This window comes from Oncorhynchus mykiss, chromosome 8, assembly GCF_057628025.1.
Source record: "Oncorhynchus mykiss isolate SJ-2025 chromosome 8, ASM5762802v1, whole genome shotgun sequence".
Lineage (NCBI taxonomy): Eukaryota > Metazoa > Chordata > Actinopteri > Salmoniformes > Salmonidae > Oncorhynchus > Oncorhynchus mykiss.
The window spans coordinates 39,515,991-39,539,055 of record NC_143029.1 but is presented as its reverse complement, the minus strand read 5'-3'; the positions used below and the strand labels follow the sequence as shown (position 1 = coordinate 39,539,055).

General features: G+C 43.0%; 1 protein-coding gene across 1 annotated transcript in view; it reads right to left on the bottom strand.

Moving 5' to 3' along the window:
* adgb (androglobin) overlaps nucleotides 1–23,065 on the bottom strand; it is a 118,349-nt gene that overhangs the window by 12,764 nt on the left and 82,520 nt on the right. The window contains exons 25-31 of the mRNA XM_036985453.2: nucleotides 21,257–21,388; nucleotides 20,945–21,098; nucleotides 20,504–20,688; nucleotides 20,116–20,282; nucleotides 11,715–11,890; nucleotides 10,413–10,524; nucleotides 5,006–5,163 (exon numbers count right to left, since the gene is read on the bottom strand). Coding sequence (XP_036841348.2) covers nucleotides 5,006–5,163; nucleotides 10,413–10,524; nucleotides 11,715–11,890; nucleotides 20,116–20,282; nucleotides 20,504–20,688; nucleotides 20,945–21,098; nucleotides 21,257–21,388 — 1,084 coding nt within the window. The remainder of the gene's footprint in view (nucleotides 1–5,005; nucleotides 5,164–10,412; nucleotides 10,525–11,714; nucleotides 11,891–20,115; nucleotides 20,283–20,503; nucleotides 20,689–20,944; nucleotides 21,099–21,256; nucleotides 21,389–23,065) is intronic.

Here is a 23,065-nt window from a genome sequence, read left to right as displayed (position 1 = left end):
TACAACAGGACTACGTGACCCCAGCTGCAGCAAGGTCTAAAACGTCAACGAACCCAGAACGCAACTCAAGTTTGAGGACAAAGTAATCCTTTTCTACCCAAGCTACGGATGAGTAGCTTTGTCTAAGCGGGTGAATTCAAGTCGAACCACCTAGCCTCCATCTCCCATCGAATCGTGGCATCTACACTGTTTCTGTGAGCTCTGAGCTACAGAGTTGTCTGTCCTCAGAAGACCCCTTCCAGAGCAAGGTTGAGGGAACAGGCTGCTAAGCCAAAAGGACACTGACATCGGGAGGACGATCAGAGAGGTGCGCTGGAGTAGTGCGTCATCGAGCAGCCTGAACGGTCCCCTGAACGCTCTGCGCAGAGAATCCTCGGAGATCTACCCCACGTAATTACATCATTATATTCTGACCCATAAGAGCGGCAGTTTGGGGCAAGGGTTAGAATAGCATAGCTGACAAATTCACCCAAATGTATATTTCTCTCGTGTACTTTCTTTTTCCTCTCTCTCTTTGAAATCCCCATTTTGGGTAACACGTGCCATAGTGTGTTGGCCCGTTATACTAAGTTCTAATCAATAGCCTATAATGTGTTATGTCTATGTGTATCTTTTATCATCATTTTAGCTTTTTGGTAAATAAATATTCAACTAAGATTGGTGTGGTACGAACTCATTGGTGAGACCCGGGTCCGTGCACATTTACGGGCTATATGACGTTCAGAATGAGATTGTAAGAGGTGGTTAATTAGCGGCTGTTGTAAAATCGATTTTCTTTGAGTTAATTTGGGAAATAGAAACTCAATAAAAACTAGTTTTCCCATGGTGCCCCAGGTTAATGAGTTAATAATTGCTTGATTCAGTTAATCACGCAATTAGAAACTTTTAATCATTCGATGAACAACAGACATCACATTAACTAATACAACGTCACGACAGTAGTAACCAAAAAAAAGTGTTAAATCAAAATAGATGAGATTCTTCAAAGTAGCCACCATTTGCCTCGATGATAGCTTCGCACACTCTTGGCATTCTCTCAACCAGCTTCACCTGGAATGCTTTTCCAACGGTCTTGAAGGAGTTCCCACACATGCTGAGCACTTGTTGGCTGTTTTTCCTTCACTATTTTTTATTTGTATTTTTTTATTTCACCTTTATTTAACCAGGTAGGCTAGTTGAGAACAAGTTCTCATTTGCAACTGCGACCTGGCCAAGATAAAGCATAGCAGTATGAGCAGACAACACAGAGTTACACATGGAGTAAACAATTAACAAGTCAATAACACAGTAGAAAACAAAGGGGGAGTCTATATACAATGTGTGCAAAAGGCATGAGGTAGGCGAATAATTACAATTTTGCAGATTAACACTGGAGTGATAAATGATCAGATGGTCATGTACAGGTAGAGATATTGGTGTGCAAAAGAGCAGAAAAAGAAATAAATAAAAACAGTATGGGGATGAGGTAGGTGAAAATGGGTGGGCTATTTACCAATAGACTATGTACAGCTGCAGCGATCGGTTAGCTGCTCAGATAGCAGATGTTTGAAGTTGGTGAGGGAGATAAAAGTCTCCAACTTCAGCGATTTTTGCAATTCGTTCCAGTCACAGGCAGCGGAGTACTGGAACGAAAGGCGGCCAAATGAGGTGTTGGCTTTAGGGATGATCAGTGAGATACACCTGCTGGAGCGCGTGCTACGGATGGGTGTTGCCATCGTGACCAGTGAGCTGAGATAAGGCGGAGCTTTACCTAGCATGGACTTGTAGATGACCTGGAGCCAGTGGGTCTGGCGACGAATATGTAGCGAGGGCCAGCCGACTAGCGCATACAAGTCGCAGTGGTGGGTGGTATAAGGTGCTTTAGTGACAAAACGGATGGCACTGTGATAGACTGCATCCAGTTTGCTGAGTAGAGTGTTGGAAGCCATTTTGTAGATGACATCGCCGAAGTCGAGGATCGGTAGGATAGTCAGTTTTACTAGGGTAAGCTTGGCGGCGTGAGTGAAGGAGGCTTTGTTGCGGAATAGAAAGCCGACTCTTGATTTGATTTTCGATTGGAGATGTTTGATATGAGTCTGGAAGGAGAGTTTGCAGTCTAGCCAGACACCTAGGTACTTATAGATGTCCACATATTCTAGGTCGGAACCATCCAGGGTGGTGATGCTAGGCAGGCATGCGGGTGCAGGCAGCGATGGGTTGAAAAGCATGCATTTGGTTTTACTAGCGTTTAAGAGCAGTCGGAGGCCACGGAAGGAGTGTTGTATGGCATTGAAGCTTGTTTGGAGGTTAGATAGCACAGTGTCCAATGACGGGCCGAAAGTATATAGAATGGTGTCGTCTGCGTAGAGGTGGATCAGGGAATCGCCCGCAGCAAGAGCAACATCATTGATGTATACAGAGAAAAGAGTCGGCCCGAGAATTGAACCCTGTGGCACCCCCATAGAGACTGCCAGAGGACCGGACAGCATGCCCTCCGATTTGACACACTGAACTCTGTCTGCAAAGTAATTGGTGAACCAGGCAAGGCAGTCATCCGAATAACCGAGGCTACTGAGTCTGCCGATAAGAATATGGTGATTGACAGAGTCGAAAGCCTTGGCAAGGTCGATGAAGACGGCTGCACAGTACTGTCTTTTATCGATGGCGGTTATGATATCGTTTAGTACCTTGAGTGTGGCTGAGGTGCACCCGTGACCGGCTCGGAAACCAGATTGCACAGCGGAGAAGGTACAGTGGGATTCGAGATGGTCAGTGACCTGTTTGTTGACTTGGCTTTCGAAGACCTTAGATAGGCAGGGCAGGATGGATATAGGTCTGTAACAGTTTGGGTCCAGGGTGTCTCCCCCTTTGAAGAGGGGGATGACTGCGGCAGCTTTCCAATCCTTGGGGATCTCAGACGATATGAAAGAGAGGTTGAACAGGCTGGTAATAGGGGTTGCGACAATGGTGGCGGATAGTTTCAGAAATAGAGGGTCCAGATTGTCAAGCCCAGCTGATTTGTACGGGTCCAGGTTTTGCAGCTCTTTCAGAACATCTGCTATCTGGATTTGGGTAAAGGAGAACCTGGAGAGGCTTGGGCGAGGAGCAGCGGGGGGGGCGGGGCTGTTGGCCGAGGTTGAAGTAGCCAGGCGGAAGGCATGGCCAGCCGTTGAGAAATGCTCATGCTCATGCGGTCCAACTCATCCCAAACCATCTCAATGGGTTGAGGTCGGGTGATTGTGGAGGCCAGGTCATCTGATGCAGCACTCCATCACTATCCTTCTTGGTCAAATAGCCCTTACACAGCCTGGAGGTGTGTTTTGGGTCATTGTCATGTTAAAAACAAATAATAGTCCCACTAAGCGCAAACCAGATGGGATGGCGTATCGCTGTTGAATGCTGTGGTAGCCATGCTGGTTAAGTGTGGCTTGAATTCTAAATAAATCACAGACAGTGTCACCAGCAAAGCACCCCACACCATCACACCGCCTCCTCCTCTATGCTTCACAGTGGGAACCACACATGCAGAGATCATCTGTTCACCTACTCTGAATCTCACAAAGACACAGGTTGGAACCAAAAATAAAACATTTGGACTCATCAGACCAACGGACAAATCTCTACTGGTCTACCGGTGTTTCTTGGCCCAAGCAAGGCCCTTCCTCTTATTGGTGTCCTTTTAGCAGTGGTTTCATCGCTGCAATTCTACCATGAAGGCCTGATTCACCCAGTCTCTTCTAAACAGTTGATGTGGAGATGTGTCTGTTACTTGAACTCTGTGAAGCCTTTATTTGGGCTGCAATTTCTGAGGATGGTAAATCTAATGAACTTATCCTCTGCAGTAGAGGTAACTCTGGGTCCTCCTTTCCTGTGGTGGTACTCAGGAGAGCCAGTTTCATCATTTCTTTTTGATCTTTTCACTCCGGTATCTCTACTTGCACATTCATCTTCTGCACATCTATCACTCCAGTGTTTCATTGCTACATTGTAATTATTATTTCGCCACTGTGGCCTATTTATTGCCTTACCTCCCTTATCTTACCTCATTTGCACACACTGTATGTATACTTTTTCGATTGTGTTATTGACTGTATGTTTGTTTATTCCATGTGTAACTCTGTGTTGTTGTTTGTGTCGCACTGCTTTGCTTTATCTTGCCCAGGTCGCAGTTATAAATGAGAACTTGTTCTCAACTAGCCTTCCTGGTTAAATAAGGTAAAATTAAAATAAATAAATAAATAAAATAGCGCTTGATGGTTTTTGCAACTGCACTTGAAGAAACTTTCAGAGTTCTAGAAAAGTTCAGCATTGACTGACATTCATGTCTTAAAGTGATGATGGACTGTCGTTTCTCTTTGCTAATTTGAGCTGTTCTTGCCATAATATGGACTTGATCTTTCACCACATAAGGCTATGTTCTGTATACCAACCCTACCTTGTCACAACACAACTGATTGCCTCAAATGCATTACGGAAAGAAATTCCACAAATTAACTTTTAAGGCACACCTCTTAATTGAAATGCATTCCAGGTGACTACCTCATGATGCTGGTTGAGAGAATGCCAAGAGTGTACAAAGCTTCCATCAAGCCAAAGGGTGGCTACTTTGAAGAATCTCAAATATATTTTGATTTGTTTAACACTTTTTTAGTAACTCCGTAATTCCATGTGTTATTTCATAGTTTGGGTATCTTCACTATTATTCTACAATGTAGAAAATAGTAAAAATAAAGAAAAACCCTGGAATAAGTAGGTGTGTCCAAACTTTTGACTGGTACTGTATACCCAATACAGGGATTGAGATAATAGAATACACTTATTAGGTTAGTCAAAAGCTTTTATCCAAAGCTACAGGTAACACAACCATTTAGAAGATGCACAACTAATACTTTGAATCCTAAATAAACAAAGGAACAACTAGGTTATTATCAAGTAATGCCCATATTTCGCTTTCTAATGTCTATTATACCCGCAGTAGGGTATAATAATCAGCGGTGATCAGCTGTCAGTTTGTAGTGTTACCTACCGTTTCCATCCTGGAGCCAGGCTTGGCTGGGGGTTTGTCCTTGTCCTTGTCACCTTTGCCCTTGCGACTGCCCTTGGGGGTGGATGACTTCTGGCCTTCGCTGCTCTGGGCTTCACCACTGACCGGAGTTGCCGGGTCCTCATGCTTCTCCCCGTGCACTATGACCAAGGACCAATGAGAAAAGAAGTCAACGATCAGATGGTCAGTAGCAGGACAGATACACGCACTGAACCTATCAATCAAAGGAAATCAATCAAATGTATTTGTATAGCTCTTATTAAAAATACATAGAGTGGCTTGCGAAAGTATTCACCCTCCCTTGGCATTTATCCCATTTCATTGCCTTACAACCTGGATTTTTTTTTGGGGGGGGGGGTTGTATCATTTGATTTACAAAACATGCCTACAACTTTGAAGACGCAAAAAATGTTCAAACATACAAGAAATAAGACCAAAAAAACAGAAACTTGAGCTTACATAACTATTCACCCCCCAAAGTCAATCCTTCCTTTCGCAGCTCTGTGGAGTGTACGGCCTAAAGTGGTCCTTTGGACAGATACTCCAATCTCCGCTGTGGAGCTTTGCAGCTCCTTCAGGGTTATCTTTGGTCTCTTTGTTGCCTCTCTGATTAATGCCCTCCTTGCCTGGTCCGTGAGCTTTGGTGGGCGGCCCCATCTTGGCAGGTTTGTTGTGGTGCCATATTCTTTCCATTTTTTAATAATGGATTTAATGGTGCTCTGTGGGATGTTCAAAGTTTCTGATATTTTTTATTACCCAACCCTGATCTGTACTTCTCCACAACTTTGTCACTAACCTGTTTGGAGAGCTCATTGGTCTTCATGGTGCCGCTTGCTTGGTGGTGCCCCTTGCTTAGTGGTGTTGCAGACTCTGGGGCCTTTCAGAACAGGTGTATATATACTGAGATCATGTGACACTTAGATGGCACACATGTGGACTTTATTCAACTAATAATGTGACTTCTGAAGGCAATTGGTTGCACCAGATCTTATTTTAGGGGCGTCATAGCAAAGGGGCTGAATATATATGCCCGCAGCACTTTCAGGTTTTTATTTATTTTTATTTTTTGAAACAAGTTATATTTGTCAACAATTTGGACTATTTTGTTTATGTCCATTACATGAAATCCAAATAAAATAAATTTAAATTACAGGTTGTAATGCAACAAAATAGGAAAAACGCCAAGGGGATGAATACTTTTGCAAGGCACTGTACAGTATGTCAAAAAAAGCACTTAGCAATCCAAGCCTGATAGATACATTGGTATTTTAATAACTTAGTCTTGATTAGAGATTATGTGAGAGTATTCTGTGCATTATTCTGGGAATTATTCTGTGAGAGTAATCTGTGCATTGTGTATCTGACTTGTTTAGGTCTATATTCCTGTCAAGGTCTGATGCCTTCCTGCTGTTTACACAGTGGAATGGCAACGATCAAGCCATTCCAAACAACATTTCCACAAGGGAACGCCATTTGTGCGATACCATAATTGCTTTGAAAAACAACCAACGTGCATTTCCAATTCTGCTTGACAGGGCATTAAATGAAAAGCAATTATCCAGCCATTAAAATTACGCAAAATTGTGTTTTTAATCCAAAACTATTATGACCAATTTAGTCATTCGCATTAGTCCGTTCAGACTCTATTGAGTAAAGATTAACTGTACAACCACAACGTCAGTGTGTGTTGGAGACAGTGTGCGTGCTAGATGGCACTGTTGCACAGTGTTGGCTACTACTACTGCAAATCAATGCAACGCTACTGCTGCTATTCTCCAAGTTCCCTTTTTCCAATATAAATGATTGATATTCCCTCATTTTAATTGACAACCTGTCACATGTACTGAAGGGGTTGATAACTACAGAGCATGATGCTCACCACACCCAGTCATTGTGATCCCTACTCAACACTACCAATAACATCCCTATCCAGTAAAAATAACCCCGCTGTTTTCACATTTAATAGAAGTCCCTCTGTTTTGTCCATATCACAGACAATAATATCAAGGAAGTGAAACCATGGCAATGGCTAGCAGTGCTGCGCCACAGACCTAGCTTGGAAATCACCCTGTACTACAGTGCATTCGGAAAGTCTTCAGAACCCTTGACTTGTTCAACATTTTGTTACTCTACAGACTTATTTTAAAATGGATTAAATTGTTCCCCCCCCCCCTTATCAATCTACCCATAATACCCCATAATGACAAAGCAAAAAAAATTGTTTTAGAAATGTATAACACGTGTAAAACATGAATATTCAGTACCTTGTTGAAGCACCTTTGGCAGCGATTACAGCCGTGAGTCTTCTTGGGTATGACGCTACCGTCATTGTAAAAAATAATTTGTTCTTAACTGACTTCCCTAGTTAAATTAAGGTTAAATAAAACATTTAATAAAAATACAAGTTGGCACAACTGTATTTGAGGAGTTTCTCCCATTCTTCTCTGCAGATCCTCTCAAGCTCTGTCAGGTTGGATGGGGAGCGTCACTGCAAAGCCATTTTCAGGTCTATCCAGAGATGTTCGATTGGGTTCAAGTCTGGGCTCTGGCTGGGCAACTCAAGGACATTCAGAGACTTGTCCTGAAGCCACTCCTGCGTTGTCTTGTCTGTGTGCTTAGGGTCGTTGTCCTGTTGGAAGGTGAACATTTCACCCCAGTCTGAGGTCCTGAGCGCTCTTGGAGCAGGGTTTCATCAAGAACCTCTGTACTTTGCTCTGGTCATCTTTCCCTCGACCCTGACTAGTCTCCCAGTCCGTGCCGCTGAAAAACATGACCACAGCATGATGCTGCCACCACCGTGCTTCACCATAGGGATTCCATCCAGACATGACACTTGGCATTCAGGCTAAAGAGAATCTTGGTTTCATCAGACCACGTTTCTCATGGTCTGAGAGTCCTTTAGGTGCCTTTGGCAAACTCCAAGCGGGCTGTCATGTGCCTTTTACTGAGGAGTGGCTTCCATCTGGCAACTCTACCATAAAGGCTTGATAGGTGGAGTGCTGCAGAGATGGGAGAACCTTCCAGAAGGACAACCATTTCCACAGAGAAACTCTGGAGTTCTGTCAGAGTGACCATCGGGTCCTTGGTCACCTCCCTGACTAAGGCCCTTCTCCCCCGATTACTCAGTTTGGCCGGGCAGCCAGCTCTAGGAAGAGTCTTGGTGGTTTCAAACTTCTTCCATTTAAGAATGATGGAGGCCACTGTATTCTTGGGGACCTTCAACTCTGCATTACTTTTTTGGTACCCTTCCCTAGATCTGTGCCTTGACACAAACCTGTCTCGGAGCTCTTCCTTCCATTGCTTGGTTTTAGCTCTGACATGCACTGTCAACTGTAGGACCTTATATAGACCAATATGTGCCTTCCCAAATCACGTCCAATCAATTGAATTTACCACAGGTGGACTCTAAACAAGTTGTAGAAACATCTCAAGGATGATCAATGAAAACAGGATGCACTCAAGCTCAATTTCGAGTCTGATTGCAAAGGGTCTGAATACTTGTGTAAATAAGGTATTTGTTTTTAATACATTTGCAAAACATTCTAAAAACCTGATTTTTGCATTGTCATTATGGGTTAGTGTGTGTAGATTGATGAGTAAAACATTTTCTTTCATAAATTTTAGAATAAGGCTGTAACGTAACTAAATGTGGAAAAAGGGGTCTGAACACTTTCTGAATGCACTGTATATACAGTGTGGAAGATTTATTTGTCATCGGTATGTACATATATATCCAACCTGTATCCTAAAGAGAAAATAAACTTTGCCCTCCTTTAAGTAAACAAGCAGTCATGTTTCAATCACATGCATCAAGCAGACCATTTCCTAGTCATTTAACCAGGACCAAGTCAATGAAGAACCCCCATCATTCTCAGTGTATTGAGGTGTTGGCTGAGGGGCTTCAACGGCCAGTAGCAGCTACAAAGAGAGCGTGATGTAACCATGAGCTGTTCCCACACCGCTGAGACACAGAGTTAAACTGGGCAAAATTAATTCACTTTCCTGCTGCCAAGATATTTCCCAGGGTACCAGGGGGCAAGAAGCCAACTTCATTTGACTTCATGACCCAGTTTCACTGGCTTATTGGAAAACTAAGGGGGGGGAACACACACACACCCCTGCACACACGGAAAACTCAGTAACCCAGTCATGTTTTTTACACTAACGACCAGCACTTTAAAACATTATGTCAGATCTATTAGACAAATAGGACTCTCCTCCTTTAGCATCAATACACACATACCGGTAGGCATGAAAATTCAAGACTGCCTCAATGGACACTGACACACACGCATACATAGAGAACCTGATTTTCTGCTGTGCAAACTGAATGGGTACAGGAGTTACTTTCCAGATTGCAAGATTGAGAAGACAAAAGGAATTCTAATATTATTAGGCAAACAATTATCTTCAGGCAATCATGCAAATCTGACTGCACTCACCTCCCTAGGAAAAACTCCCTAGAAAGGCCAGAACCTAGGAAGAAACCTAGAGAGGAACCAGGTTATGAGGGTGGCCAGTCCTCTTCTGACTGTGGCATGTGGTGATTATAACAGAACATGGCCAAGATGTTCAAATGTTCATAGATGACCAGCAGGATTAAATAATAATAATAATCACAGCTATATTCATCTGCCTTTCATTAGGGATTTGATTAAAGCCCCATGGCTAGTCACAGGGAGAACAGACAGACCTGCCTGCCTGCTGCATATCTGGCACATTTCAGATGCAACATGCAAAATAATACGCTCGGAAAACAAACACAGGGATGCGACATCCGATCAGAATTCAGAGGAAAACATTGGGGCCTTCTGAAATGCAATATGTAATATGGAAATGTAATTACTATCCTCGTGCATATTGGGGGCATTATCTGAATTGCAATGTGAATGAATAATATGATTCCAACCCAAATAGTCAGTATATTTTAAAGTAAAGTTGAAACCTGACCAAAAATAACCCCAATATCTCATTGGGATATAAGCCTATTGCTTCAGACAGCAGAGTAGTGTACCTGACCACAGATGGGGTGAAGTGAGGTGACCAGAGTGGACAAACTGTCCGAGCCAGAAGAGAAGATTCAAACTCTTTTTTTTTGTCTGGGACAAAATTCAAGAACTCAGTACAGGTCATATCCCCCTTCATGTCATTCACTCTCGCAGATTACAAACAAACTTGTCGGTGGGACTTGGATGGCCTTTCTTAATGTCTGTGCAGAAGAGAATATTATAATTCCGAGCCTCTCATTGGCTGCTGGGCTCTCTCTGTGGCAGGATTATGGGTATTGTTGCATTTGTGATTTTCTGGTGTGTGGGGCCTGCTGGGTGTGTGGGGCCTGATGGGGCCTGCTGAAGGGGATTGTGCATCTATGAGTGGCTGGTGTGAGTACCTTTCATCTCGTTCCTCTCCAGGTCCCTGAGCGTATGGACGAAGGCCATCTGAGAGTTGTCGAGAGCCCAGCTCTTATGCAACACCTCCGCCACCACTATGTACTTATGGCCCTGAGAGAACGAGAGACGACAGTCATCCACAACAACAACACACACGAACAAGTACACCTCTACCTGCCCTGCACTATGCACACAACCTTCAAATTCAGGGAACAGAGTCAACAATTCTAGCTATAGCAGTTATAGCATTTCGGTCTGAGACGAGAGAGAAAGAGAAAAACATCATAACACAACCGCCACAGATAAACATCAGCAGCACCTAAAGCCACTGTCAGTAATACAGTATGTACTGAGTCACAGAGATAGAGACACAGTAAATATCACATTTAGTTTGTTTTTCCCTTTGTGATGATTTAGATACATGTATAACATAGTTCTAACAGAATGCTGTTAAGAATGGTGTAAAAGCAGTTTGCAAGTGAGCATCAACATGTTAGTGTAGGGGCCACCAGCATCTTGATCATTGACTGGGGCTCCAAGCCACTATAATCCTGATCAATACCTCTTCATTCTGATCTGTCGTACCTGAACATCACTCCATCTGATCAGAGGTTGGGCTCTCGAGTGGCGCACCAGTCTGAGGCACTGCATCTCAGTGCTAGGGGCGTCATTACAGACCCTGGTTCGATTCCAGGCTGTATCAAAGCCGGTCGTAATTGGGAGTCCCATAGGGCGGCGCACAATTGGCCCAGCGTTGTCCGGGTTTGGCCGGAGTAGGCCGTCATTGTAATTAAGAATTTGTTATTAACTGACTTGCCTAATTAAATAAAGGTTAAATAATCATTTTTGAAAGAGAGGTTCGCTAGTAGCTCATTAATATTGATGCTACAGGGTTGTTTTTGCTGTTGTTTGATGTAACAGAGCTGAGAGAATGCTCAATAATTTGCCTCTGAAGAGAGGTTTCACCCAAAGACAGCGAAGTCCATTGAAGGGTACAAAGTGACTCAGATAAACAGTAGCCGAGAGTGTGTGTGAACCAAACTTTCCGATACCGTCTGTGTGAGGTCTGGCGGCAAACTCAGTAGCGACTCATAAATCATGTCAAAATCAGAGCCTGCCTGATAGGTAGAGAGATAAGAGAGCATACGATAACAAAACAACTCCCCAATTATTTTGTATCTTCACTCCACATCCAACCCTTTCCTTCCTACTTCCCCTCCTCCAGAGTGTGGGTCTGTGTGTGTTACAGCAGAATCTTTCATATGGGCGATGGTTGAAAGGTGAGCTGTCAGCGGTGATACCATAGTCTCCATGGGCGGCTGGGTCTGGGCGTGAGGCTGGTTCTGGGTCTGGTCGGTCAGGTGGGGAGTCTCCATGGCCATGCCTTCCTGGCCCCCTCCTCCCTGGGTAGAGCCTATCACTCTGGCCTCTTCCTGGCTCTGCTTTCCATCCGCCTGGGGGGGTCCGCAGGAAGCAGCTGTGACACGCAAAACACAATATTGATTTTCATTGACACATCTACCATTGAGGGGAGTCGACCTGGTTCTTTCACAGTATTATACACTACCGGAAAACTGTCATTTATATGGTAATTTAGGGTATTATTAAGACTAAAAATTGTACTCTGAAATGGTTTACTGCAGTATACTGTAAATTATGGTGCATTGTGGGAAAATGTCATGGGCAGGGAAAGAATTGTTGCATTTCAAATGGTACTGTAATACCACCCTAATGAAAACAGTATCTTTGGAGCTCCAAAAACCTTTTGACAATGGTCAAAAGGTGCATGGTGTTGTTGTTTCTGGCTCATTAACATATGTGGAGACATGCCTTATAATAGGCTATATTAGTTATACACATGAGTGAGGTTGCTGTAAGAATTTTAATTACAATTTAACATGTAAAGGGGACAGATTGGAGTGGCTGCCAGTCTTAAACGTTAAATGGTTGAGCGTTTTGCCCCGTAGTCACCGCCAGTTTGGATGCCATTGTTAAGGCCTCTAGAAGTGCAAGTCATATAAAACACCAAATGTTCATGCTGTAATGTGCAAACACTATACCTAGCATCAAAACTGCTTGTACCAATCCCTTGTAATTACAGTAAAATACAAAACACCTCCATTCATTCCGATTATTTTATGCTATTGTACTGTTTGTCATAACACAGCACTTGCTTTGATACCGTATTTATAATACAGTAGATGTACATAATTGTACTTTCCACTGAGCATGCCTGTTACTGTCAAATTCACAGCAACCCCTTTACAGTGTATATACTAAAATGTTAATATGCAGGTTAGATTGAATATTCAGTCCTCAGTTTCTCTTTTCTATCATTTGTCCCCTGACCAACTCAGTAATTAAAAATTACACAACTCTGAGAGACTCTTATCCCCTTGCCCAACCCTACAGGGAACATTCACCCTCAATTGTTGTTTACTCTGCCATCAGTAAAGTTTAAGTATCAGAAAACAGCATTGTTGATTAATGTTGTGCCTTCCGGACTGGATCTGATAGTGATTGACAGGTTGGCTGCAGGCCTGGCTGATAGACAATTCATTGATTCAAATCAAATTATATTTGTCACATACACATGTTTAACAGATATTATTGCGGGTGTAGCGAAATGCTTGTGTTTCTAGCTCCAACAGTGCAGTAATATCTAACAATTCATAACAATACACACAACCTAAAAGTTAAAGAATGGAATTAAGGAATATATAAATATTAGGATGAGCAATGTCGGAGTGGCATTGACTAAAATACAGTAGAATAGAATACAGTATATACATGAGATGATTAAAGCAAAAATATGTAAACATTATTAAAGTGACTAGCGTTCAATTATTAAAAGTGGCCAGTGATTTCAAGTCTATGTATATGGAACAGCAGCCTCTAAGATGCAAGGTTACGTAACCACTTGGAAGCCACTTAGTGATGGCTATTTAACAGTCTGATGGCCTTGAGATAGAAGCTGTTTTTCAGTCTCTCGGTCCCAACTTTGATGCACCTATACTGACCTTGCCTTCAAGATGATAGTGGGGTGAACAGACAGTGGCTCGCTCGGGTGGTTGTTGTCCTTGATGATCTTTTTGGCCTTCATATGACATCGGGTGCTGTAGGTGTCCTGGAGGGCAGGTAGTTTGCCCCTGATGATGCGTTGGGCAGACCGCACCACCATCTGGAGAGCGCTGTGGTTGCGGCCGGTGCAGTTGCCATACCAGGCAGTGATACAGCCCGACAGGATGCTCTCAATTGTGCGTTTGTGAGGGTTTTGGGTGCCAAGCCAAATTTCTTCAGCTTCCTGGGGTTGAAGAAGCACTGTTGCACCTTCTCCACGACACTGTTTGTGTGGGTGGACCATTTCAGAATGTTAGTGATGTGTACGCCGAAGAACTTGAAGCTTTCCACCTGCTCCACTGCGGTCCTGTTGATGTGGATAGGGGAGTGCTCCCTCTGCTGTTTCCTGAAGTCCACGATCAGCTCATTTGTTTCGTTGACGTTGAGTGAAAGGTTATTTTTCTGGCACCACACTCCAAGGGCCCTCACCTCCTCTCTGTAGGCTCTCGTCATTGTTGGTAATCAGTTCTACTATTGTTGTGTCGTCTGCAAACTTGATGATTGAAATGGAAGTGTGCATGGCCACGCTGTCATGGGTGAACAGGGAATACAGGAGGGGGCTGAGCACACACCCTTGTGGGGCCCTGGTGTTAAGGATCAGCAAAGTGTAGATGTTGTTTTCTACATTCACCACCTGGGGGAGGCCTGGCAGGAAGTCCATGACCCAGTCGCACAGGGCAGTGTTCAGACCCAGGGCACCGAGCTTAATGATGAGCTATGGTGTTGAATGATGAGCTATAGTCAATGGACAGCATTCTTAAATAGGTATTTCTCCTGTCCAGATGGGATAGGGCAGTGTGCAGTGCGATGGCGATTGCATCTTCTGTGAACCTGTTAGGGCTGTATGTAACCTGAAGTGGGTCTAGGGTGGCCGGTAAGGTATAGGTGATATGATCCTTAACTAGCCTCTCAAAGCACTTCATGATGACAGAAGTGAATGATAGTCATTTTAGTTCAGTTACCTTTGCCTTCTTGGGGACAAGAACAATGGTGGACATCTTGAAGCAAATGGGGACAGTAGACTGGGATAGGGAGAGATTGAATACATCCGTAAACACTCTAGCCAGCTGGTCTGCGCATGCTCTGAGGACGCAGCTAGGGATTCCGTCTGGGCCGGCAGCATTGCGAGGGTTAACATGCTTAAATGTCTTACTCACGTCGGCCACGGAGAAGGAGAGCCCACAGTCCTTGGTAGCAGGCCACGTTGGTGGTACTGTGTTGGGCGAAGAAGGTGTTTAGCTGTCGGTGTCCAAAGTGGCTAGTTTTCCATTTGTAGTTTGTGATTGTCTGTAAACCCTGCCACATACAGTACCAGTCAAAAGTTTGGACACACCTACTCATTCCAGGGTTTTTCTTTATATGTGATATTTTCTACATTGTAGAACAATAGTGAAGACAATAAAACTATGAAATAACACACAATAACACGGAAACATTTAGTAACCGAAAAAGTGTTGAACAAATCAAAATATACAGTGGCAAGAAAAAGTATGTGAGCCCTTTGGAAATACCTGGACTTCTGAATAAATCGATCATAAAATGTTATCTGGAACATCCAGGTGCACTTTTGCAAACTTCAGCAATTTTTTGGGGACAGCAGTGGCTTCTTCCGTGGTGTCCTCCCATGAACACCATTCTTGTTTAGTGTTTTGCCTATCGTAGTCTCGTCAACAGAGATGTTAGCCTGTTCCAGAGATTTCTGTAAGTCTTTAGCTGACACTCTAGGATTCGTCTTAACCTCATTGAGCATTCTGCGCTGTGGTCTTGCAGTCATCTTTGCAGAACGGCCACACATATTGAGAGTAGCAACAGTGCTGAACTTTCTCAATTTATAGACAATTTGTTTTACCATGGACTTTTGAACACCAAGGCTTTTAGAAATACTTTTGTAACCCTTTCCAGCTTTATGCAAGTCAACACTTCTTAATTTTAGGTCTTCTGAGATCTCTTTTGTTCCGGGTTTCAGGCAATGCCAAACTCAAATTTTGTGAGTGTTTTTTATAGGGCAAGGCAGCTCCAACCAACATCTCCAATCTCATCTCACTGATTGGACTCCTAACTAATAGGACTCCTGACTCCAATGAGCTTTGGGAGAGGTCATTAGCCTTGGGGTGCACATACTTTTTCCAACCTACACTGTGAATGTTTAAATGACGTATTCAATATAGACTACAAAAATACAATAATTTGTGTTATTAGTTTAAGCACACTATGTGTGTCTATTGTTGTGACTTGTGAATTTGATGACCAATTTATGCAGAAATCCAGGTAATTCCAAAGGGTTCACATACTTTTTCTTGCCACTGTATTTTATAATTGAGATTATTCAAAGTAGCCACCATGACAGCTTTGCACACTCTTGGCATTCTCTCAACCAGCTTCATACCTGGTATGCCCTTCAATTAACAGGTGTGCCTTGTTAATTTGTGGAATTTCTTTCCTTAATGAGTTTGAGCCAATCAGTTGTGTTGTGACAAGGTAGGGGTGGGTATACAGAAGATGGCCCTATTTTGTAAAAGTCCAAGTCCATATTATGTCAAGAACAGCTCATTAAGCAAAGAGAAATTACAGTCCATGAAAGTTTATTCAAGTTCAGTCGCAAAAACCATCAAGCTCTATGATGAAAGGAAGTCCCAGAGTAAACTCTGCTGTAGAGGAGAAGTTTCTGCCTCAGAAATTGCAGCCCAAATGAATGCTTTACAGTTCAAGTAAGAGACACATCTCAACATCAACTGTTTAGAGGAGACTGCGTGAATCAGGCCTTCATGGTTAAATTGCTGCAAAGAAACCACAACTAAAGGAGACCAAAAAGAAGAAAGGACTTGTTTGGGCCAAAAAACACGGACAATGGACATTAGACGGTGGAAATCTGTCCTTTGGTCTGATGAGTCCAAATTTGAGATTTTTGGTTACAACCGCTGTGTCTTTGTGAGACGCAGAGTTGGTGAACGGATGATCTCTCAGTGGTCCCCACTATAAATAATGTAGGAAGAGGTGTGATGGTGTGTGGGTACTTTCCTGGTGACACTGTCAGTGATTTACTTAGAATTCAAGGCATACTTAACCAGCATGGCTACCACAGAATTCTGCAGTGATACGCCATCCCATCTGGCTTAGTGGGACTATCATTTGTTTTTCAACAGGACAATGACCCAACACACCTCCAGGCTGTGTAAGGGCTATTTGACCAAGAAGGAGAGTGATGGAGTGCTGCATCAGATGACCTGGCCTCCACAATCACTCAAACTCAACCCAAATGAGATGATTTGGGATGAGTTGGACAGCAGAGTGAAGGAAAAGCAACCAACAAGTGCTTACGGAGGGAATAACTACACTGTTTGTATTCAGCCATATTCCCAGTCTCCTTGCCATGGTTTGCGCGTTCAGTTTTGTGCGAATGCTGCCATTTATCCACGGTTTCTGGTTAGGGTAGGTTTTAATAGTCACAGTGGGTACACCATCTCCTATAAACTTCCTGATAAACTCAGACCCGTATCCATGTATTTGTCGATGTTATTCTTAGAGGCTACCCGGAACATATCCCAGTCCGCGTGATCAAAACAATCTTGAAGCGTGGATTCCGGTAGGACAGACGAGTGTTGAATAGTCCTTAGCATGGGTAGTTTCTGTTTGAGTTTCTGTCTTTTGGAAGGGAGGAGCAAAAAGGAGTCGTGATCAGATTTACTGAAGGGAGGGCAGAGGGCTTTGTAGACATTTTGAAAAGCTGAGTAACAGTGGTCCAATGTTTTCTCGGAGCGAGTGCTATGTTCAATGTGTTGGTAAGAACTTCGGAAGCATTTTCCTCAAATTGACTTTGTTAAAATCCCCAGCTACAATAAATGCAGCCCCAGTATATGTGGTTTCCAGTTTGCTTGAAGTCCAGTGAAGTTCTTTGAGGGCTTGAGAGTGAAAATCCACGGCTGTGACTATAACCGAAGAGAATTCTCTTGGGAGGAAATACGGTCGTCACTTGATTGTGAGGTATTCTAGGTCAGGTGAACAAAATGACTTGAGTTTCTGTTTGTTAACACAATCACACCATGAGTGGTTAATCATGAAACATACACCCCCGCCTTTCTTCTTCCCAGAGGGGTTATTCCTGTCTGCGCGATATACTGAGAACCCTGCTGGCTGTATGGACAAAGACCGTATATCCCGAGAGAGCCAGGGCATTTTTAAAGGCTGACAAACAGACAGACATCACCATGAAGTGATGCCGCTGCGATGTTCGCAGTGTGGCCGAGAGAGAGAAACGCTGGCACTGCAGAATCTGAGCAGGAAATGCACAGTCACCATTACACTGACAACAAATGGGTAGTATCATACACTCACATAAACAGAATACCTTACCCTCCCCTACGTATGTATTTGGACAGTGATGCTAAAATGTTAAATGTGGCTCTATACTCCAGCATTTTGGATTCAAGATCAATTGTTTCATTTGCAGTGACAGTGCAGAATGTCACCTTTTATTTGAGGTTATTTCCATTAATATCTGATTTACTATTTGAAGATATCATAAGATGTCCAAAGTATTTGGACAAATTTCCCTTATAGTGTACCAAAGTAGTCAAAAGTGAAAGTAGTTGGTCCTATATTCCCAGCACGCATTTTTTTATTGAACCTTTATTTAACTAGGCAACTCAGTTAATAAGAACAAATTCTTATTTACAATGACAGCCTACCGGGGAACAGTGGGTTCCCGGTAGGCTTGTTCAGGGGCAGAACGACAGGTTTTTACCAGCCTTGCGGTTACTGGCCCAACGCTCTAACCACTAGGCTACCTGCCACCCCCAATGACTACATCAAGCTTGTGACTCTACAAACTCGTTAGATGCATTTGTTTTGGTTGTGTTTTGGGTTGATGACTGGAGGAAATGACTTTCTAAGTGAGTAGATGAGATGTTTCTGAATGTTAGAGGCTAAAACAAAGCATGCTAACCTCTTACCATTACCAATAATGGGAGAGATAAGCATTTTGATCTTTGTCCCTCTGTAACTTTCTCACCCATCATTATTCACGATTCATTCATGATTATCCATAATCATGGTAGTATCATGTAGAAATGTTCTAACATTTTCTATTCCTAATTACAATAAAAGTGACTCCAAGTGACTCCACAATACATTATTCACAATTCATTTCTTATTGGACAAAACATTATTTTTTTATTTTACCTTTATTTAACTAGGCAAATCAGTTAAGAACAAATTCTTATTTTCAATGACGGCCTAGGAACAGTGGGTTCTGCCTGTTCAGGGGCATAACGACATGCCTGTTCAGGGGCAGAACGACAGATTTGTACCTTGTCAGGATTTGAACTTGCAACCTTTCGGTTAATAGTCCAACACTCTAACCACTAGGCTACCCTGCCGAAACACAACCAACACAAGCTGTAAATGTCTCCAACAAGTTTGTAGAATCACAAGCTTGAGGTAGTCATTTGTGTGCAAGGAATATGGGACCAAATACTAAACACATTTGAATACTTTAACCCTCATCCTATCAACATATTTTACATACATGGATCACCAACTGAGGTCATTTTGACCCCAAGAAGAAACTATTGGAAAAGCAACAATCATAGCCCAATATCACCTTAATTCTTATCAAAACATCATAAGACATATAAATAATGTTTTCTGAAATAAAAATGACCAAAACAGCCTGGTATTTTAGCAAAAGTACAGTTGATTTGCATATTCTGTAAAACTTCCAATATAAATGTGTCCCTTCAATAAAGCACAGATTTTAGTACAATCCACGTAAGTACTAAAAAAGCTGATTTACCATCATTTGATTGTAGTATCATTTGTTTTTTTTATAATTTTTAAGTAAATATCAATTCCGTATTGAACGAGTCACTGGTACTTCCTGCTTTAGTTTTTTGCTTGTAAGCAGGAACCAGAAGGATATAATTATGGTCAGATTTGTCAAATGGAGGGCGAGGGAGAGCTTTGTATGCGTCCTCTGTGTGTGGAGTAAAGGTGGTCTTGAATTTTTTCCCTCTGGTTGCACATGTGACATGCTGGTAGAAATGAGGTCCAACGGATTTAAGTTTGCCTACATTAAAGTACCCGACCACTAGGAGCTCCGTTTCTAGATGAGAATTTTCTTGTTTGCTTATGGCCTTACAAGCTAAAAACTAAGTTGCAAACAACGCGAAAAAACGAACAAAATAGCACAGCTGGTTAGGAACCCGGCGCCAATATCATTCGCCTATGATGTTGTATAGGTGGAGTTATGGGCCAATTTGCATATATGAACATTTATTTCTAACCATGTGGAACTGCATATTTTAGTTTCAAACCATATTTAAATGTTTATCTAATGTCACACAGTGGCCCGATTATTTATACAAAAAAAAACATATGTACAGTAAATGACTGTTACAGACACAGTAATTTAAATACAGTACTTTGTGAACAGAATGAATAGCTTGACATGTTCTACAACATACTGAGCTAATATCTACCCTGTCAATCATGATTGCAAGTGACACAGGAAATATATGAAAATACAATGACTCCTCTAAGAAGCACTTTTTGTCTTCCATCTGACCTTAAAACAATGTTACTCACGATTGCTAGGATGGAAGTGGTATACCGGGATGACCACGTGGCCTTTCCCAGTGTTACTAGCCACCACTTCCTCATGGTCCAGAACGGAGAGGCGGATGTGAACATCCGGTTTGGACGTCTGGAACTGGACCGTACCGGCGTGGTCCGCGGTCACCTTCACAGAATACCTGTCGTAATATACAGAGTTCAATATTGGTAGGGCCAGAAGGTTTTCCAGACAATGTGATCTGACCAGGAAAAACTATGCCCTCACTCAATATGTGATTAGCACAAAACACAGACAACAGGCAATTATGAATTCCCGGTGAATCATATTGATTACAATTAAATTAGGCACCTTCCAACCTAAGTACGTATGTTTTACTCTGTCGTTATTCCGATATGCTACCTGCAGATGACGTTCCTGTCATTGGGAATGTAGTAATCCCTGAATTCCTTCACAGAGAAGTTGTTGAGTGGAGCCTCTCGTGCCAGGTCAGGAAGATCACATGAGCCAATCAGACGCATCCTCCACTTGGCCCCCACGAGGGGTGTGTCAGGGGTGTGGGCCTCCGCCACAAAGGTGTATCCACGCTACAGGGAGGTGGGTATGAGGCACGGGGTTTAGTTTCTCACACACACAAAAGTACATGGCACACCCACACACATACACTGCATATACAGCACTATCATAGTGCCGCACTCACAGTGCCACATTCCTACACTGTAAAGCACAAAAACACGATTTGTTTTTTTATATACATATACACATATACATATACGTACAGTATAACATACAGTTTGTGTTTGTGAGAGGTTGAATGTACAGTAGTTTGTTTAATGTTGAGACCTGGTTGTGTTTGTAGACGTGGGGCTCTACTCTCTGGAAGACTCTGGGTAGCTCCTCTCCCGTGTTGTTGTCTATGACGTGGAGCAGACAGGAGGAGACTGGGGAGTAGACCTTAGCCACGAGCAGCATTTCTTTATGCACCAAGAACACCTCTCTGGAACACACAGCACTCACAATGACGTTTTACTACCACATAAAAAAAAACACTAACAACGGAGGATCATGTGGGTGTTAGCGAAACATTTTACATTCATATATAACATGTCGGTGCTTTATCCGTGTGTTGTGTGAGTATGTGTGTGTGTCTTCTACCTGAAGACCAGTAGCCAGGAGTTGGCCAGTTCAGGCAGAGGGACAGAGTAGTCGGTGAACGTGATTCTGGTCCACTCATCCTCCTGACAGGGGTACAGTTCAGCTGTCCTCTCATCGTTACTGAAGATGTACCTGGACAATAAAGACACAACAACCATGGCTATCAGGGAAAGAGGTGCTGCATATGGGGGCTAGGTCCACTCCAATACTGCATAAACAGAAACTGTTCTTAGCGTGGAACTGAGAAAAATGGCTTTTATTTACCTTTGTTTCACAGTAACTTTATGCAGTTACTTTTAACATGACCCCCATTTTCTCCTGAACACAATACAATGGAGGCAGGATACTTGTCCACATGATTAAGCATGTATTTCATGTATCGAAAATGACATTAACTCATTTTCAACCAAATGAGCAGTTACTGCCTTTTTGCTTGGTAGGGCAGATCAGGGGCCCGATGTATGAAGCGTCTCAGAGTAGGAGTGCTGATCTAGGATCAGGTCCCCGATGTCCATGTTATCTTATTCAGTGTGATCTAAAAAGTGAAACTGATCCTAAAATCAGCAGTCCTACTCTGAGACACTTGATACATGCGGCCCTAAAACTCCCTGGGGGGAGATAACTTTTATATGGAGGGCTGAGAGTTACTATATGACAGTGTAACCTCACTTTGTCAACTTCACTCAAAGAGTCTTGAGTTGACAAACACAGGGTTTGTCTGTGTTTGGTGAGACGAGCACCCAAGAGGTTATAGGTGAGTAAGAGTTACAAGGTGCGGAGATGGACACATGCTAGAAGCGGAGGATTTTTCTTGATTTGTACCAGGGTGACCCAGTGCCTTCAGACGGTTCATCCCCTATCTGGAGCCTGTCACTGGGCTCAACAGACTGGGGGGGGGATCACAGAGAGAGGGTCAAACAAACAGAGAATGAGGGGTTAAACAGAATATGAGGCAGATACATTTGGCCAGAATTCTCTCAGATATGATACTGAACGAACAGGCATGATCAATGTGTGAAACAGGACATGTGCAAAATCTGTCTATTATGAGCTCTCCAGAAGAATACAGTTACAATTATGTATTATCATTGTAATATTTCTTCATCACACCACACCACCGTGGTCATTTTATTTAAGCGCAGTATACTATGGGGAGCTTCTCTTTGGGTTCTTCTCTTAAGGAGAGTGAAAACACTTCACAGCTCTGACTCTGTACTGGGGGCTTCCATTGATCAGTGAGATCTGACTTACACACAAACAGAGGCATGCGGCACACACGCACGGACACGCATGCGCGTACACACGCGCACACACACACACACACACCCCTCACCCTCAGACGACGGATCATTCAGAAGACTCAAAGAGCCGAATGGAGCAGAGAGAGGATAAACAGCAGATGGTACCACCAGGAGACGATGGAACACAATGTGGAAAACTACTCACCTCCCCTCTACCGTGAGGCTGAGCCATGGCTATAGGACTCACTGAGGAGGATAGGGACAGACTCTGGGCACGCATGGAAAGAGGCTAAATGAATTGCCTCAATGCACCTAGCTGGCACAGTGTCATAACAGTGTGCCAAGCCATATTGCTGTACGTACCCAACAATGCACTGTAATGAAAAATGGTAAATTATACAATCATTTTGGGTGTTATCAACAGTAAAATACTCTGAAACGTTTACTGCAGCATACCGTAAATTATGGTGCACTGTGGGAAATTGTTATGGGTGGGGAAAGAATTTCTGCATTTCGAATGGTACTTTAAATTACACGCAACAGAATACAAAACCGTGACCACTAGTGG